Source organism: Ascidiella aspersa, chromosome 1 (genome assembly GCF_963924565.1).
Source record: "Ascidiella aspersa chromosome 1, kaAscAspe10.2, whole genome shotgun sequence".
Taxonomy (NCBI): domain Eukaryota; kingdom Metazoa; phylum Chordata; class Ascidiacea; order Phlebobranchia; family Ascidiidae; genus Ascidiella; species Ascidiella aspersa.
Window position 1 is genome coordinate 11,593,913 of NC_139447.1, and position 16,705 is coordinate 11,610,617.

The 16,705-nt window shown below is 37.5% G+C and overlaps 1 protein-coding gene across 2 annotated transcripts; it reads left to right on the top strand.

The window, feature by feature from the left end:
• Window positions 1–566: 566 nt before the first annotated feature.
• Window positions 567–15,521, top strand: LOC146167510 (broad substrate specificity ATP-binding cassette transporter ABCG2-like). Of its 2 annotated transcripts, none has more exons than XM_083380358.1 (16): window positions 567–715; window positions 3,476–3,625; window positions 4,126–4,185; window positions 4,604–4,721; window positions 6,833–6,988; window positions 7,642–7,799; window positions 8,292–8,443; window positions 8,980–9,102; window positions 9,381–9,526; window positions 11,128–11,223; window positions 11,490–11,641; window positions 12,279–12,368; window positions 12,450–12,574; window positions 13,251–13,495; window positions 13,877–13,998; window positions 14,530–15,521. In XM_083380358.1, exons 1-16 carry the CDS (start codon window positions 696–698, stop codon window positions 14,675–14,677), a joined length of 2,061 nt encoding a protein of 686 aa, XP_083236484.1. In that variant the 5' UTR covers window positions 567–695; the 3' UTR covers window positions 14,678–15,521. The 2 variants fall into 2 exon arrangements, with proteins under 2 accessions (XP_083236484.1, XP_083236483.1); XM_083380357.1 differs by having other exon boundaries at window positions 603–3,000.
• The last annotated feature ends 1,184 nt before the right edge of the window (window positions 15,522–16,705 follow it).

Sequence of the window (16,705 nt, forward strand, 5' to 3'; positions counted from 1 at the left end):
CTTTAGAAAACGGAACACGTGCAATAAAGTATGTGTTGCTGTCATTAAGTTTACAAACTTGAATGTGTAAAAGATGTGTATCTAAACTAACAACTACAGGTTAACAAAGAATTGCGTTTGTATAGGATTTTTACAATTTTACAAGTGAAGTGTATGGCTGAAAATAGCAATTGATTTACTAGTTTTCTCCTCTAATAACCTCTGTTTACATGGGTTCAGCGGAATGAGCTATCTTAAATGTATAACTACAAGCAATCGACAAATGGCAAAATAAAAGGGTTTTCGCAACCAACCAAACAGTGTAGCCATACGGACAAATGCAATAATGTTCTGAAATAACGTGGTACTGTCATGCTCCACAAGCTATCAAAAGTTCAAACCGCAAACCGACAAAAACGTGTTTTGACAACTTTGTTTCCTAACTGAGGGAGAAAAACGCAAAACGCAGCCTCGCTTGCCCAAAAGACACGAAATGCTGGCTCAAAGTTCAGTCATATGCCTTTAGCACCGACGCCGTCTCTCAAGCGTAGCAGTTAATCAACGCCGGCCTTGTCTGTCCCGTGTGTTACATAACAATCAGTTTTATTTCGAAGGGCGCAAAGCACGTTGTGTGATGTGGTACTAGTTTGGTGTGGATTTGTATATAATATTTTAGGTTGTTATTAACGTTTGTGTTTCAGTCAACGGAAGCAGCGATGAGCGCCTACGCAAGACTGTAAGTAGTGTGCACTTAATGTTTATTTTCATTAAAAATTACTCAGTTACATGCTACTGCGCTATTGTTTTTTAAACCCCTAATCGAGGTCAAATAACATAAATCAACTCTTATAGTATATACTTCCGCAAGAAAAGGACAGTTTGCTTCAGTTAGCACTACAAACAATCCGTTACATAATAGTCTCGGTGCGGCGTATAGCGTTGTGCGGTTGTATAGTACTGGTATTAGCATATCGCGTATCCAGTCAGCTGACGGCCAGGTAACTGAGTTACGTAACATGTATCCTTTGGTTTAGTAAAGCATTGAACTGCTACAAGCTAGAAATCTTCGCGTTGCCGATTTGTGCATGTCTAAAAACACTAAAGTGTTTAAACACCAATTTTCGTATGTTTGTTTAAAAGTTTGATAGATGCATATCGTTTATTGCGTCTATATTTGTTATGTAACGAAACCTGTTGGCACTGGTTGTAAACTTTTGTGTATCAGTCGCATATAGGCCTATACTGGGACTTGTGCTAAACATTAAGCAAGGAAAATTGCGGATATATCAGTGGTATTCAAACTATGCAAATTTCTTATAATAATTGGCAAAGTTTACACCCCGGTCTATTGCCGTCTTTTGAGAGAAAGTCGCGTATCTCAAGCGAGCGCCGTCGCAAACCGGTCACGGGTAAGCAATTTTTATTTATAAGTTTTTTTTTATATATGACGCAGTTTATTTTCGGCATTATTTGGTTGAATATCACGCAAGTCTAAACAATTACTGTTACATCTTAAAGCTTTACGTTTGTTAGTAATTCTGGACCGATAAATGTCACGGATTTTCGTCACTTAAAACTTTTATGGCACGCTTAACACGCTGTAATATGCAATAGTGATCAGGAGCCCACATCGTAATAAAATATTTTTTGTATAGACCTAACCACCCAAAATTTACATAGATTTCACAAACTATAACGTTTTTGTCGTTGTAATTGGTTTACATAGACGGAAAAAACGCCAACAATCCTTTACCAGGTAGAATTAAACGTATTTGCGGCATTTAAAAAAATTTAAACGGGATTATTTTTACGTTGGATGCTGTCGATAATAGTAATTCATAGCACGCCAGTCGATTCAATGTAGCTTTAACACAGTTTTTTGAAATGTTTTTTGTGGGAAAGTATTAAGGTTAACCCGCAGACACAATCAGGGGCAAACAGTCAAATGACGACCGGCACCACAGTGACGAACTATAGGCTACGGTACACAGTCAAGGGACGACCAATAGGCTATACAAACACGCAAAAAATACATCACATATGTATATATTTATGGTTACAGACTACAGTGTGACGACGTAAAATTTAGACAGGGTTCTCAAAATGTCGTGTTTGTTGGCGCAGTTTGAACACTGAACAGTAAGCAATTTATATTTCAAACAGGTTAATTTAATGGTTTGTCTGACGTTAGGCGCGGCTTAGTATGGCGTTTATTGAGGTTTAGCAGTTTTCACTTTTAAACACAAAACGGAGTTTTCTTACAGTTGTACGCCATACGTGTTTGCTTGAGTATCACAAGTTGAACAAATACTGTTACCATACGGGTTGTATATTAAACATACTTTGAATAAACACCGGGTAACCTACACGGACATCGTACAACAAACCTTTACAAGAATAATTTGACAGTGATTAAGGCCAGAGCCTAATGGCATTTTGCAATGTGTTTAAAGACGCAACATTTAGACAGAGTTTGCAAAACATTACGTTTATTTCAGCAGTTTAACAGTAAGCAATTTTAATTTTCGGATTTTACAAGAAGAAAACCTATTCGCGACAAGCTCAGTGCTTTTGATGTAATCTAACCTAACTAGCAAGGCGAAGGAGTAAAAATATTCTTGTGAAGCAGACATAGGCTGTTCACTACAGCACAACAAAGACAGCACATTATCTTGACTCATTTGGAGCTATTGCATTATCTGTTAAGTTACTAGTTGTTCACCCAGGTCGCCCGTCGTTACCCGCTATGTGACGTATCCGCGGTATTTCTTTATTGCGGGTCACCTTTTTAAGTAAACTATAAAACAGGGTTAACGGGCGTGCCATAGGAAAAAAAGGTAAGGCACACGACTGCAGTGTTTCGCTAGCGAACTGAAACTGTCTCTATACTCTTTGTGGGCTGCTGTAATATTTGATTCCGGCCGTTGGTTTAGCTTGACTACGGCACATTATGGACCTACAAGAAATAAATGGAAACGACAAATCGGGCAAATCAAGTCCCATAATGTCAAGTTTCGCCAGGTCTGTATTGATATTTGTCGGCAGCTGTTGTGCAAGGCTGATGCTGGTTGCTGTAAAATTAAGTACGTGAATGCAGCACAGAAAACCGCGAAGTGTAGAATTACAATTTCCTCTAATACCCGATACTTACTTTTCAACCTTAATTGTATGACCAGTTCGTCAGCTGCTAAAATAAAAGTTGAACAGAATAGCCTTGCTGGTAAGCGACCGTACAAATGGAAGTTGCTATGTATGTTTTAGCTGTGGTAGAACGTTAAATTAGGATTTTTGTTTAGTTTTCGAAATAAAATGACCGCGCCGCACAGTAAGGTTTTAGCAATCAGGGTAAGCAACAAAACACCATTTGCCAAACAACTTAGCCTTCATAAAGAATGGAGACAGTAGTTCCTTTAAATAGGAAATAGTAGAACCATGAACAATTGAACATAAATAATGGAATAGTGGTGGTCATTATCTTTGTTTTGTTTGGTTTTAGACAAAAAGTTTCCCCAATGTCGCTGAACACAAAAGTTAGCGAGGGTGTGACAGTTTCGTTTCACGACCTTCGCTATGAAGTGAAGCAGAAACTGGACGATGTTCCACTCTGCGGCAAAACAGCAATGAAGGAGATTCTGTGCGGAGTAAGGTGAAAGATGTTCACCGAATATTATCCTTATGCATAAAACATAGAAATCTTAAAAATACTGTTTTGCCGTTCTGCGAATTTCGCGTTCGGTTTGCTCAGTTGAATGTGGTGTTTGTTCGTACATATTAGTTTCGTCACGCTTTAGCGATTTTAAATCAAGAAATGTGATATGTTGCGCGTCGGTCTGTCCATTGATGGCACTCACTTTCTAAATATTGTTATTCCTCACAATGCATGCGATTTGTACACTTTATTGCCATAACTCTTAACCACAAAAATCGCGTGTTCATCGTTTTTGTTCGATAAGAAAGTTTTTTCCTCAATTTTCACTCGCAAACTTTCGATTGTAGCATCTTCCCGGAACATATTATGTTAGAACTTGTATTATGTTATAACTTGTATTGCTACGAGTATCTATTTATACCGATAGGGCACCGTCCATGTCTTATAAGAATAAAATACCAAGTTTTTAATACCAGTTATCTGTTTTTACTTTTCAGCGGTCTGTTAACGCCTGGCTTGAACGCAATCATGGGACCAACCGGAAGCGGAAAAACCTCGTGAGTTTCCTTAAAGTTCACGTATGCATGACACTATGGATGTTTTCAGCATTTAATCGGTATTAACATGTAACACCACCTAAACAAAGTGGCACGCAAGTCTATTCTGCCAGGTTATGAAAATGTTGTCCTTATAGCGTATTTGCTGACATATGCGTACCATTCATACGTAATATTTGTGATTGGTAAAACAACGAATGCTTTCTTGTTTCTTATAACCGCGAAATTGTAATTTTAAAACTTAAGTTATAAATTTGTAAGGTTATAATTACCAGATAGATTCGGCTCCGATGCCACTCTATAGTATGCAGTACTGACATCGGTTGTCGACTTTGATTCGAAGACAACATCAAAAAACTATATTGACCTGTTTTACTATATTGAACTATATTGACCTGCCGCCCTTGCTTTATTTCAGGCTTCTTGATGTGCTCGCGAAACGAAAGGATCCGGCCGGTGTTAAAGGTGGATTCGTGCTTTTGAACGGAGAGTCTCCACCACAAGATTTTCGTCTCATGAGTGGTTATGTTGTGCAGGTTGGTTTGCTACTTTGACCCTGTCTTGGTTCAATTTCTCCACTTTTTTGTTGGGTATTCTCAAACTAGATTTTGTTTGCTATTCCAAAACTAAATCTCATTTCAGCCCCTCATGTATTGTTTAACATTACAGACTTGTTTAATGCTGACTTATAAACCTAGTCCAAAGCCAACTTTTTATGGCGTATTTAGTTTGGTAATGCAAATAGCTTTTGCTGTACAACTTAACTGGCATAGTGTAATTATATTAGAAACTTTTCTTTGTTGTCAACCATTACATTCTATATGCAACCGCTGCGTAAATGGCTTTTAAAAGCATCGTCGAACGACGTCAGGTATTTTTTGTTCTTACTATACCATTAATTTGTTTGTGATATGTGGAAACTTTAGAGGACAGGCCAGTAAGAATAATTTTTTATTGTGTCTGGTAAATCATCAACCCAGCTCGGCGACGTTAACTTTTATTGTTTACAATGTCAACGAATTGTGTGTTTATACAAAGAACATGAACTCGAATAGGGCATCTTGAACTTTGAGTTGCGACCCCGTTTGATTTATTTAAACTTTTCCTGACCCTTTAGGTTTGACAGTGTTAAACAAATCATTAGTCGTTCTGTATATGGAAGGGTGTTTGTTTGCATAGTTTTTTTTTGCCAGTTAAAAATATACAATTATGGTACATAAAATACTTTGCATAAAATTAATATAGTCAGACCCCTCAAACCCGTTGCGTAACCGTAATTAAATCGCGGCTCCAGTTTGGAAAACTAGTAAGAGTGCAGAATATTTATGCCTTAAGAGAATACTTTTTTTGTTTGTTTTTTTCCTATGGATATACAACAGGGAAAACTAATGCAAACATTTTTTTCTCCAAATCAATATTTGGCAGCCGCAATGATCTGTATAACACAACCAGTGCTTTGAGGCAAATAGAAACATCGTATATACAGTAGGAAGTGCAAATAAGCGCTCTAAGGTAAAACTGGAAAATTATGCGAAAGTGGTTTATTATTTCGACACAACATATTTTGTATTGTTCACGGCGCGTTAGGGCTCAGACGAATTCGTTAAAATAGGAAAAATGTTAAAAAATGACGTGCAAAGCGCGAAATGTTTCTAGACTTCTATATAGTTAAGTTTTAGAAAAGGTTGGTTTGCTTCCCCGGCCCTGTTTTTTGTTTGGGGGAAAACATAAACAAATTACAAATACATGACGTAACACGTTACATTGCATCAATTTGGTTTCAGTTGGCAAAACGTTTACCGTAAAAGTACACTCGACACAAAAGATTAGCACTGTTATTACAACACCTGAATGGCTGCACGGAAATCACGTAAAAAATCTAACGAAGCACAAAAAACACAAATTGCGTAATAAACAAAAAAAAGGTGAAAACACTGCATGACACCTTCACGCTGATAACATTGGCATGTCATCATGCATAAAACTCTATAAAATGCCAACGCGCGAAAAAAAGTGATTTTGGCAAAGAAGTTTTCACAGCTGCGAAATAACAAGTAATAGATGTGACATGGCGATTTGGTCGGGAGCTAAAATTAAAAAAAAAACGACTTCATAACTGGCCCATAAAAATAAGATCACGGGCCAACAAAACAGTCTACATTTGGCCATCGGGCCTGTAGTTGGTCCACGCTAATTTCCCAATGCGTAAACTCTGTGTTTCCTTTACTGCTTCCTTCACGGAGTCAAACACTAGCAGTTACAATATGTGTATTGCTTAAACTTACCTATTTCAAGTACTGTAAGCCAGTGTTTCTTAATCAGGTGAATGGTTCACCCGAGGGTGATTAACATCTTTGCAGGGGTGAACAAACCAAAAGGGGTGAATAAGGGTAAACCTTCAGAAATGGACGATAGCTTGCGAAACAACCTAAGTCATTTTGTGCCGTTATATATAGACGATATAGTTTTATCATATCATGAAACAAGGGTGAATGAAATCTGGAGATAAATTCTGGCGTTGATCAAAACTAAAAAAGTTTAAGAAACACTGCTGTAAGCGGTTAAGACTGCTACATGGCAGCAAAAATGCACTGTAGAACAGCATGTTTTACTGACGCCTGCGTTTACCGTCTTACCTTCCTCTAAGGACGACATAGTGATGGGAACCCTGTCGGTGCGCGAAAACCTCGCCTTCTCTGCCAACCTCCGCCTTTCCTCGAAGAAATTCAGCGCCGAGCAGCGAAAAAAGAAGGTCGATCACGTGATTGAACAGCTGGGACTCCAGGCCTGCGCCGACACACTGGTATAGCCTTCATGCCGTTTGTTCGTTTGGCGATAATTTTCTTATATTTACCTGATCGTGTGCTGAGCATCTTGAAACGCTGTGAAAGTTTTTCTATATTTGCAGAAATGACGTGTAAAAATTCAGCAATTAACATTGAAAAAGTCAAAAACAATTCATCTGCAATAGTCTACGTTGTATTTAGGACTCAACTAACTTAGCCTTGAAGTATTCGTGCATGCAAACACAATTTAATTCCTTTTATAAATTTTCCCTAATGTGATTTATTTAGCGAAAGTAAAAATGGCTGTCAAAATGATACAAACGTAAATAATTAAAAATTTTGTTTAATTATTATTATATTAGATTGAAACCTTTTTTTCTGATTTACAATCAACGAGATTGAAACAGCACATTAACTCTGCAACAAGGTTGTAAAAAATACTTTTTAATTATTGTCACTTTTATCGTTCACAAAAAATTGTATTAAGAAGCTTATTAATAGAGCAAAAATTGGAATCTTTAAGAATTTAAAATATATATCAGCACCCCTGAGCGTTCATAATGGCCCCCTAGAGTGCCGCGGCACGCCAGTTGAGGACCACTGTTCTATGCTAATATAACCACACGGAGAACGACATTCAAGTACAGAATTTTGTTCTTACTCTCCCCAGGTCGGAAACGAAATGATCCGGGGCGTGTCCGGAGGAGAGAGGAAGCGCGTCAACGTCGGCATGGAGATGATCCTCGATCCTCCGATCTTGTTCCTGGATGAGCCCACCACCGGCCTGGATGCCAACACCGCCAACTCTATCGTGCTCCTCTTGTACAAGTAAGCGGAATATTTTATTGTGCCCTGTCTGCTACATGACATTCGCTGCTTTAAAGGCAAAAGTGATCAATCTCGCGAAAGAGGATTGTCGGTCTTCTTCATACGAAGGTTGGCGTTAATCCTAGAGGGAAAAAATGGTTTAATTTTATGAAATATTTATAAGTCCTGTGTTATGAGATATGAGACTTAAACTGTAAGATTGTTTAAAAAAAGTAATTTTGAGCCATTAGTCGCGACTATGCCAATTATGTGGCAGGAGTTCACAACATGTATTTGCCCAGCAGAATGTATGATTTCTTGATATAAACTGGTTCCTTGAAGTGGTATAGACAGAACAGGCGATGTTTGTCAAACAGAAATACACCTAAATCCCAATCTCGGTATAGTAAAAATAAACGCCCAGAAAATAACTTTATTCTTGTTATTTCTTAGTTGAAAACTAATGCTTGAATGCTCAAAGTATAGGTCTCACGAAAAGTATTACTTTTTCAGGCTGGCAAGTGACGGGAGAAACATCATTATGTCAATTCACCAGCCGAGGTATTCCATCTTCACACTATTTGATCGCCTTCTCTTGCTTAACAAGGGTAACATCGTTTACAGAGGTCACGCAAAGAAGGCGGTAGACTACTTTAACGAAATCGGTAATAACATTAGACGTCTAGTATAGTTTTCTGGATTGTTAAAAGTGTAATATTACACTAATCATTGGTGACATGTATGTCTCTAGTCAACTGTTTTTTTGTAAATCACCGTTCACAACACTGTATTTTGTCGATGGTACCTTTTGTTTGAATAGTATATGTTTTTATCCAAAGGTAAAAGGTTCTGCATTAAACAAAAAAAGGATCATACATCCAACAAGCATACTAAACGCAATTCACTTTAATTTAGTTTATATTTTGAATTCAAGTAACTCTTGTTTTAAATTAAGATGCCTTTGTTAAAATAAGTTCATAAATAGTATCAACTAAATTTTAACAATCTATTCTGAACAGTTTGCCATATACAAGTCGAATTAACATTACTTTTGGTCAGTCTGGAAAAGCAGCCTTATTTTTTTTCTTTGTTATTTTATAATTTTGTAGTTATTCACACAATCTTGGGCTAACTGGCCAAATTTTTTAAAGACATTTAAAGACAGTCTCGTTAAATTTTTTTCCGATAATTTTACTTTCAGGTTACCCGTGTCCTCGCTTTCACAACCCGGCCGACTTTTTCCTGGACATCGTTGGCGGTGACGTCAACACGTCACGCTTAATCGGCCGCATGAACAGCGAATCGGAGACCAGCGGAAACGAAAGTAAGCTAACCTGAAGAAGTTTAAATTAAGCGTGACTTCGCAATAAAGAAAATGTAAATTTCCACGGCTTATAATAAACTTTAGAAGAGCAACGTTCGACCACATAGTCCTTTAGATAACTTAGACCGAAGCTTCGATTGAGAGGCTGACAAGAATGGGACTTACTTGAGAGTAAAGCCATTTTTGTATATGTCAACTTTAATAAGCATTTTATATAACCTAACCTTCGGAACTACAAGCTAGGTATAAGCTTAGATTTCAAGTTAATTTTTTAACAGTCGACACTGTGCGTCGCCCGAGAGCCAACTCCCAGGAGATCCGGATCGCGATGGATCAAGATCTCGAGGAAGAGGTGGAGGACAAGAAGCTCGACGAGAAGTTCCGAAACTCATCATTTTACGCCGAGACCGAAAAACCGTTGGCTGTAGGTTTTTATCGTTTATATACAACAGCCCCTGCTGGGCCCTGGCTGGGCCCAATACTGTTGTGGCCTCGTTTATATATAGTTTTGCATCACCTGACCGTGCTTAATATAATCGGTTAAGAGCGATACCGATAATATAGATGGCAGATGTACTCGTCTAATACTAAGTTGGTTTTGGTGTGGATCCAATGCCTATATAGTTGGTTGTTCAAAAAAACACTTTTTTGTCAAGTTTTAGTGGGGACCCCCTGGAATTGTTAGGTTGCGTCTAAAATCTCCACAAAACAGATCTGAGAACGCTTGGTTCAGTATTGACCGTGCAATGTCAATTTGAAAATTCATATTTAGGCCAAATTTGTGAAAAAAAAAATTATCCTTCTACTGAAAATTTTTTTTTTTACATTTTTTGCATTGCTTGGCAATTGAATAGCTATAAATAAACCTGTTTTACAGTAAAAAAGTGAGTACTCATGGTACAAATGTCACATTTCAACAACATTTGTTAGGCTGTTTTGTACGAAAAATGGCTTCTTAGCACATTTTTTTTGAACTTAAGATAAGTAATTGATATAATTGTGTGAAGACTAAATGCACTATTTTATTGATTTGTCGTGTGCTGCATCTGCTTTATTTTAAATTTTTAAGCCATTTTTCGTATTAAACAGCCTAACAAATGTTGTTGAAATGTGGCATTTGTACCATGACTACTCACTTTTTTACTGCAAAACAGGTTTATTTATAGCTATTCAATTGCAGAGCAATGCAAGAAAGTAGAAATTTTTTTTTTGGGGGGGGGGGATAAATTTTTTTTGTTGAATTTTTAAATTCACGTAGCACTATTAATACTGAACCATAAGTGCTTGGATTTGGTTTGTGGGGTTTTTAGACGCAACCTAACAATTCCAGGGGCCACACTGAAATTTGACAAAAAGTGTTTTTTTGAACAACCCTACTATCACCTGTGTTTTATTATCCGAAGCAGCGGATCCTCCTTTAATCTAAATTAATCTAAGTTTGTTTAAAGCTGAAAGTTACGAAACTTCTCATCCTGACGTAGAAATCAATTACGTCATAAACATCACCTTTGTACGTTTAAATTTTAACAAACTTGTTTACACATTTTCCACCGCCGGATCGGACGGCTGTACTTCTATGCCTAACATATTAAAAATGGGAGCAGAATAAATAGAAAGTTTTCAGACCTATATGAACAATTTGTATCGTCTGAATAATAATCTCTATATATTAACACCTAGTATAGTTGTCGACAAAATTCGTTATTATTGTTTTATTTAAGGTACCGTCAAAGGTATGGGCAGATGTTTGCTTTTCATTTGAGCGAATATTGACGTATTTACGCAAAAACGTACGCAATTGAGAATAAAGTTTTTCCATTGATAGTAAAGAGTTTTTCTAATGTTACCTAAGTTTTTAATCTGTATGGCACATTGTGGCGTTATTTGAAAAAAAGCTGTAATACGATTTTTAAACTTTTACATTTTTAACTATGTTTTTTTACCTACTGGGAATTTTAATTTCTTACATAAGACTATCAGATAACACTCGGAATTCTGGACAAGTATAACTTTGCTCATTTACAGTCGATAAAACAGCAGTTCGAATCCAAAGCTGGAGTCTTGTCGCCCGAGGTCGATCTAACCCACACAGCTCATTACGCGAACGGCTTTTTTACTCAGGTGAGCGCCTTGGTTTCGACTTTCAGATTTATTCATTTTAGGATAGCAAATGTATCGCATTTTAGGTATCGCTGTACCCAAAACGGACAAATTTTGACAAAAAATATCTACCCGGCGAATCTACAGTATTAATATAGTTTTGTTTACCAAAATTATTCAAATCAACATTGAATTGAAGATGTTAGTTTATTATTGTTTTCGAAAGTCTAAAAAGTTCTTGATTGCCCTGCAAAAGTATCAAACGTAGGACTGTTTGTGCTTTTTAGCTAAAGTCGGTTGTCCGGCGAACGGTCCTGAACATCATTCGTAATCCCATGACGTCATTCGTTCAAATTATCATCATGGTGATTTTCGCTGTGCTAATCGGTCTTATCTTCTACCAAAGCGACACGTCTTTCAAGACCGGCCTTCAAAACAGGTAAGTAACTTACCGTCAGGTTTCGCTAAACGAAAGCGTCTTTGTGTTACCCGTGTTTATCGTTCGCCTAAATAAGTTTCAATTAAAATTAATTGTTAGCCAGTTTGCCTGACTATAGTTTTTTTAATTTTTTTCACGTTAAATATTTTTCGCTACCGGGATTATCTTCCGAAAGCAAACTTGCAAAATGTTAGTTTCAACGCAGAAGAACATTCCTAGCTTATACTTAAGCAGTACCTAAATCCTTACAGTAGCAAAATCATTATTTTAAAGAATCTCCCAATCCGACATGGGATGGACTACTTACATAAAACCGATAAGGCCGAGGTGGAATAGCATATGGTGGAATTGTTTCCAACCACGCTTTGTTTATATGAACCCTTCTGAACGAGTGGATTTATATATATATATATTTAATCTGTTTGAGTTAAATGGGGGAGAATCTATGGCTTAGAGTCGGAGCCGGACTTAGATTCTATATTGGACGTAGACGGTCTCGGTATTCGAATCTCGGACTCCAATTTATTTTTGCGACCATATTCGGACTCTTGGTGTGTTAAACTGACTTCGCAGCCCCGTTTTAAAATTCGGCCCTACATTCAAACTTAGGGTTAACCAAATATGTTGTCTTATCCAGAGCCGGTGTGTTTTTCTTCCTCATTATGACCCAAGTGATGTCCAACCTCTCCGCGCTTGAGCTCTTTATCAACAACCGCCATCATTTTGTGTACGTTTGCCTTATGCTTTTTGTTTTTTTTGTTAGCCTTTTCATATAAACCAATTAATCCGTGCTCTGTTAATTCCACAGGCACGAGTCGGCGAGCGGTTACTATCGCGTCTCAGTCTACTTCATCGCACAGGTTTTCGCCGACCTCATTCCGAACCGACTTATCCCCAATTTGTTCTTCACCATCATCATTTACTTTATGATCGGTTAGAACAGTGCTTTTCAAACTTTTTTAGTTTTGTTCACGCCTAGCATCTATCTCCAGATTTCATTCACCTTTGTCTCATGATATGATAAAACTGTCTCGTCTATATATAACAGCACAAAATGACAATTTCTTGAGTCCAGAGATATAAAGCTACAAAAGCACAAAACACAGTCACCAAATGCTCGCAAGCTGTCATCCTATTCTGACGGTTCACCCCTTCTGGTTGGTTCACACCTGCAAAATTTTATTCACCCTGTTGTGAACCATTCACCTGATTAAGAAACACTGGGTTAGAAGACTATAGTTGTTGTTTCGCCTTATCGCATGTTTAAATTTCGGATGGAATCTCTTAAATAGTGATCTTTCTTATACTTGTGTACAGGAATGACTATAATTTGGAGTTTGGGTTAAAATAGTAGTATAGTAGAACTCATTTATAATATTTTATGCATTCTTAGGTTGATTCGGAAGCTTTTCTAGGAGAAAAATCTCATCAGTACATTGTTGTTTTTCTTTAATTTTTTGTGAATGGGGGAAGAGACAAATTTGCGCTTATTTAAAGAAACAATTGTGGCCTCCTACGTTGAGAGTTGTCTTTTTGCAGTTTACACCACAAGCATTTGATTACACTCAGCTGTTCATTTCTGCTAATGATCGCATTTTTCGCATGACAGGATTACAGATGGAAGTCGCCAAGTACTTTATCTTCCTCCTGACCGTTGTCATGACAGCGATCGCCGCCTCCGCCATGGCATTCCTGGTCAGCGCTTCAGTTCGGGTGTTTGCGGTCGCTAACGCCGTGGTGGCTCTTCCCTATATCTTCATGATGCTCTTCGGAGGATTCCTGGTCAACACTGGAACTTTGCTTGTCTGGCTTGAGTGGATCAAGTGGATCAGCATCTTCCGCTACGGGATCAATGTAAGTATGTTGTGAAACGTTGTAAAGACTATAAGGTATTCCTGTTAAAATCTATATTTTCGTCATCCTTTTTTACCTTTTTTTAAACATGTTTTATTTCAACCTTTTTCTTGTCTTGTGTACCAACTCAGGAGCCTTTTGAATTACTAATCGAGCTTTTTGCTATTTTCGTTATGTCGTTACACTTGTGAATAATCACTTACCTGAACATATAACGAACTTCCCAACCATAAGACAGTTTGCGTAGGCAGTGCGTTAACCACATGTGTTTTGTTACCATTCTTTGTACAAATCATCTGCTGTACATTGGTGCAACTTTTCCAGTATTTGAAGTCCGACATTTTTGCTGTAGTTAATTTGTGTACCCTGTGCTTTGCGTAGGCTCTCACCGTTAACGAGATGTCCGGTTTGGTCTTTATCGACAACTCTTCCTTCCCTGGGTACGACCCGAGTTCGTCAACACCCTGCATCAGCACAACCCTAGGATTCAGGATTCCAAACTGGTATTTTAAGCTTCCAATGCATTACTGCTGGTGTACGTTTAGCGGCACTGCGAGTACTACAATTTATTGTTGTTGTTTTTACGATAACAACTTTTGTAAGTTACAAAAGGACTTAACCCAGGCATGAAACCCTGACCCGGACATTACCCCGTTTATTATGGTTATTACCCTCTGGGAATTTCATTGTTGTACGTTGCTAAGCCATGCAATTAACATGGGTATATTCTGTGACTTAGGCCTGCTGAATTAGTCTGGACCAATTCGTAATAATATACCGAATGCCTTTGGATTACTAAAGTTAATTGGTATAACAGGATTGTACCAGATTTCATGCTCTACAATCCTGGTTAGGCCAACTGATTACGGTAAAATCCTTCCCGAAGTATCCGGCTTATATTTAAACAAAGTTATATTTCGTATCCTTACATAACCACCATATTGTATTGCCAGCACCCCAAGGACCCGGTTTATTTTCCAGAGAAAATAGCGTACGATATAATCTTTATAACTCGAACTGTAATTTTCGCGCAGCACCACGGGCGAGGAGTATATGCAAGTGCAGGGAATTGAGTACGGGGTGTGGGGTTTATGGCAGAACATCCTTGCGCTCGTCTGCATGGCTTTCGGCTTCCTCTTCTTGGGCTACGTACAGCTGAGACGAATCAACAAGTACAAGTGAAACACCGACTTTTCGCAATGTGCAAATTTTTGTCTTTATAGTGGAAATTGCCCTCGCAGTCAATTTCCGTATATAATTTTCGTCGTTTTCAGGGGTCAAGTATGTAAACCTTGTTTCTGTAAGGCGATGTTTTTGGTGAGCCGATAGACAAAAAAAAACTGATAGTCGAAAAATAATAATTGTAGTCACCAAAGGAACGAAAAATGTGTATTTTAATTTCTTTATTTTGATAATAAGGCGTTTTAACGTACTGAAATGCACAATTACATGGTTAATTTACCTTACATCCGCTATTCGTTTATGAATTTGGATGTTTGGGCGATTCAAATTTTATTTAGAACGCCCTACTTTAAGGTAAATAAGGACATTTAATAAATGCATGATTTAACTATGCCCGAAAAAGACTGAAAAAATATGGTTACTTTGTTGTCCGGTGTTTTGACGTACCTTATTCTTCGTCTGTTAGTTGTATTTTCATTTTAAGAACTTTTTTTTGATACAAATCTGCAATATGTTTTTTCTCTTTTTGCAACAGCGCCATTCTCAGCTTCGTCAAAGTTACGAATCTCGGTTGTTTTACTCCTTACAACATGGTCTAATGTAAACCAACACTAAAATAAATATGGCAAAATTAAGTATTTGGTAAATCAATACGGGAAATTAACAATTAGCACCCGGGGAAGTTCGGTATTTGTTGTTTTTCTGTTGCTCTAGTGTGCAATTAACTCGTTTATCGTGACCCGTACTGTATTAGTTTAATCTTAAACAAATTGATTTTTAAGTGAAAGTATATCATGTAATCTTTTAGGCATTATTCAATCCTATATAAATTGTTTTTAATTGGTAAAACGGACGACAGACTTCCATTGTTGTTAACCTTAGGTCAGAGACGATTGGGTAAGTAATCTTTTAAAACGACGAACTAACTATGTGTATATTGATTAGATAGCGGGCCAAACACATTTCTCATCAGCTGCAGCTTACCGGTATTGCTGGCACTTAAAATTCCTTTGCCAAGGTGTTCATTGTCAGTAGTGTTCGAGAGAACTGCGAGTAGGCTACCCCACAGTTTTCATCCATTGGTGTTGGGAACGGCAGTTACTGATGTAATTTCAAATATGCGACAACATATCAAACGGAATTGGAACCCCTTTTTACGATAGATTTAAATGAAAAGCTTGACAAAATGTATACGCGACATGCCTTAATCAAGTAAGGCGTCCAACTACTCGTCAGAGTATCCACGTACTATGCACGGTGCTTAAAGTCGTTGTCGTGTAGTTATGTATTATCCCCTATTACCTCTCCAATTGTTTAACTAAAGTACACATTTTAATGAATCGCGTCACACAGATTAAAATCGGCGTCCCAACTAAAAGATGATGCACATACAGTATCTTAACAAAAACTGATGAAGTTTACTGGTAAGATGAAATTTACCGGTGAAAGGTAAACACGACACATGCTGGTGGGCAACTCACCAACGTGATATTTCAGGTTGCCATCGAATCGCAAAACATGTATTGAGAAGGGCAAAAAACAAAACACCATGCTAAAAAAAGTCCAAGTCTAATTTTTTTGTCCATACGTCAACAATTAAAATCTTGATAACCAATAAGTAATCAATTGCAGATTAAACCTTTAACCGCAGTGCGACACACGTATTAACGTGGTATGCCATAAAGAGAAATACGGCAGTGTTTTAGTCGAGTGTATACAGTCGTGAATTCCAACACCAATTCTTTTTTAAAGATTTCGAGCAACGCTGACCAATGCGAAAATCTTTTCTCAAAGTTAAATAAGATAATGTAGTTTATAAACACTAGTGTCATATAGAAATAATTTTCATAAACTATTTTTTTAAAGTTGCAAAATGGGAGATAGCCTTGTAATTTTTAGAAGTTTGAGCGACTTTTGTTTTGTGTCATTCGCCGTTTTAATGCTAGGCGGAAAACCTCGTCATTTCGACAATAAAAAAGCTTCAGCGTTAGTTTACGACGGCGTTGTCCCCTGTCGCTCAACTGGAAT

Bases quoted from the DNA above. Each gene is read 5' to 3' on its own strand.
- LOC146167510 (XM_083380357.1), top strand. From the start codon at position 2,930: ATGGACCTACAAGAAATAAATGGAAACGACAAATCGGGCAAATCAAGT. The intron at 12,575-13,250 runs GTTAGAACAGTG...TTCGCATGACAG, and splicing joins CATCATTTACTTTATGATCG to GATTACAGATGGAAGTCGCC. The intron at 13,496-13,876 runs GTAAGTATGTTG...TGCTTTGCGTAG, and splicing joins TCTTCCGCTACGGGATCAAT to GCTCTCACCGTTAACGAGAT.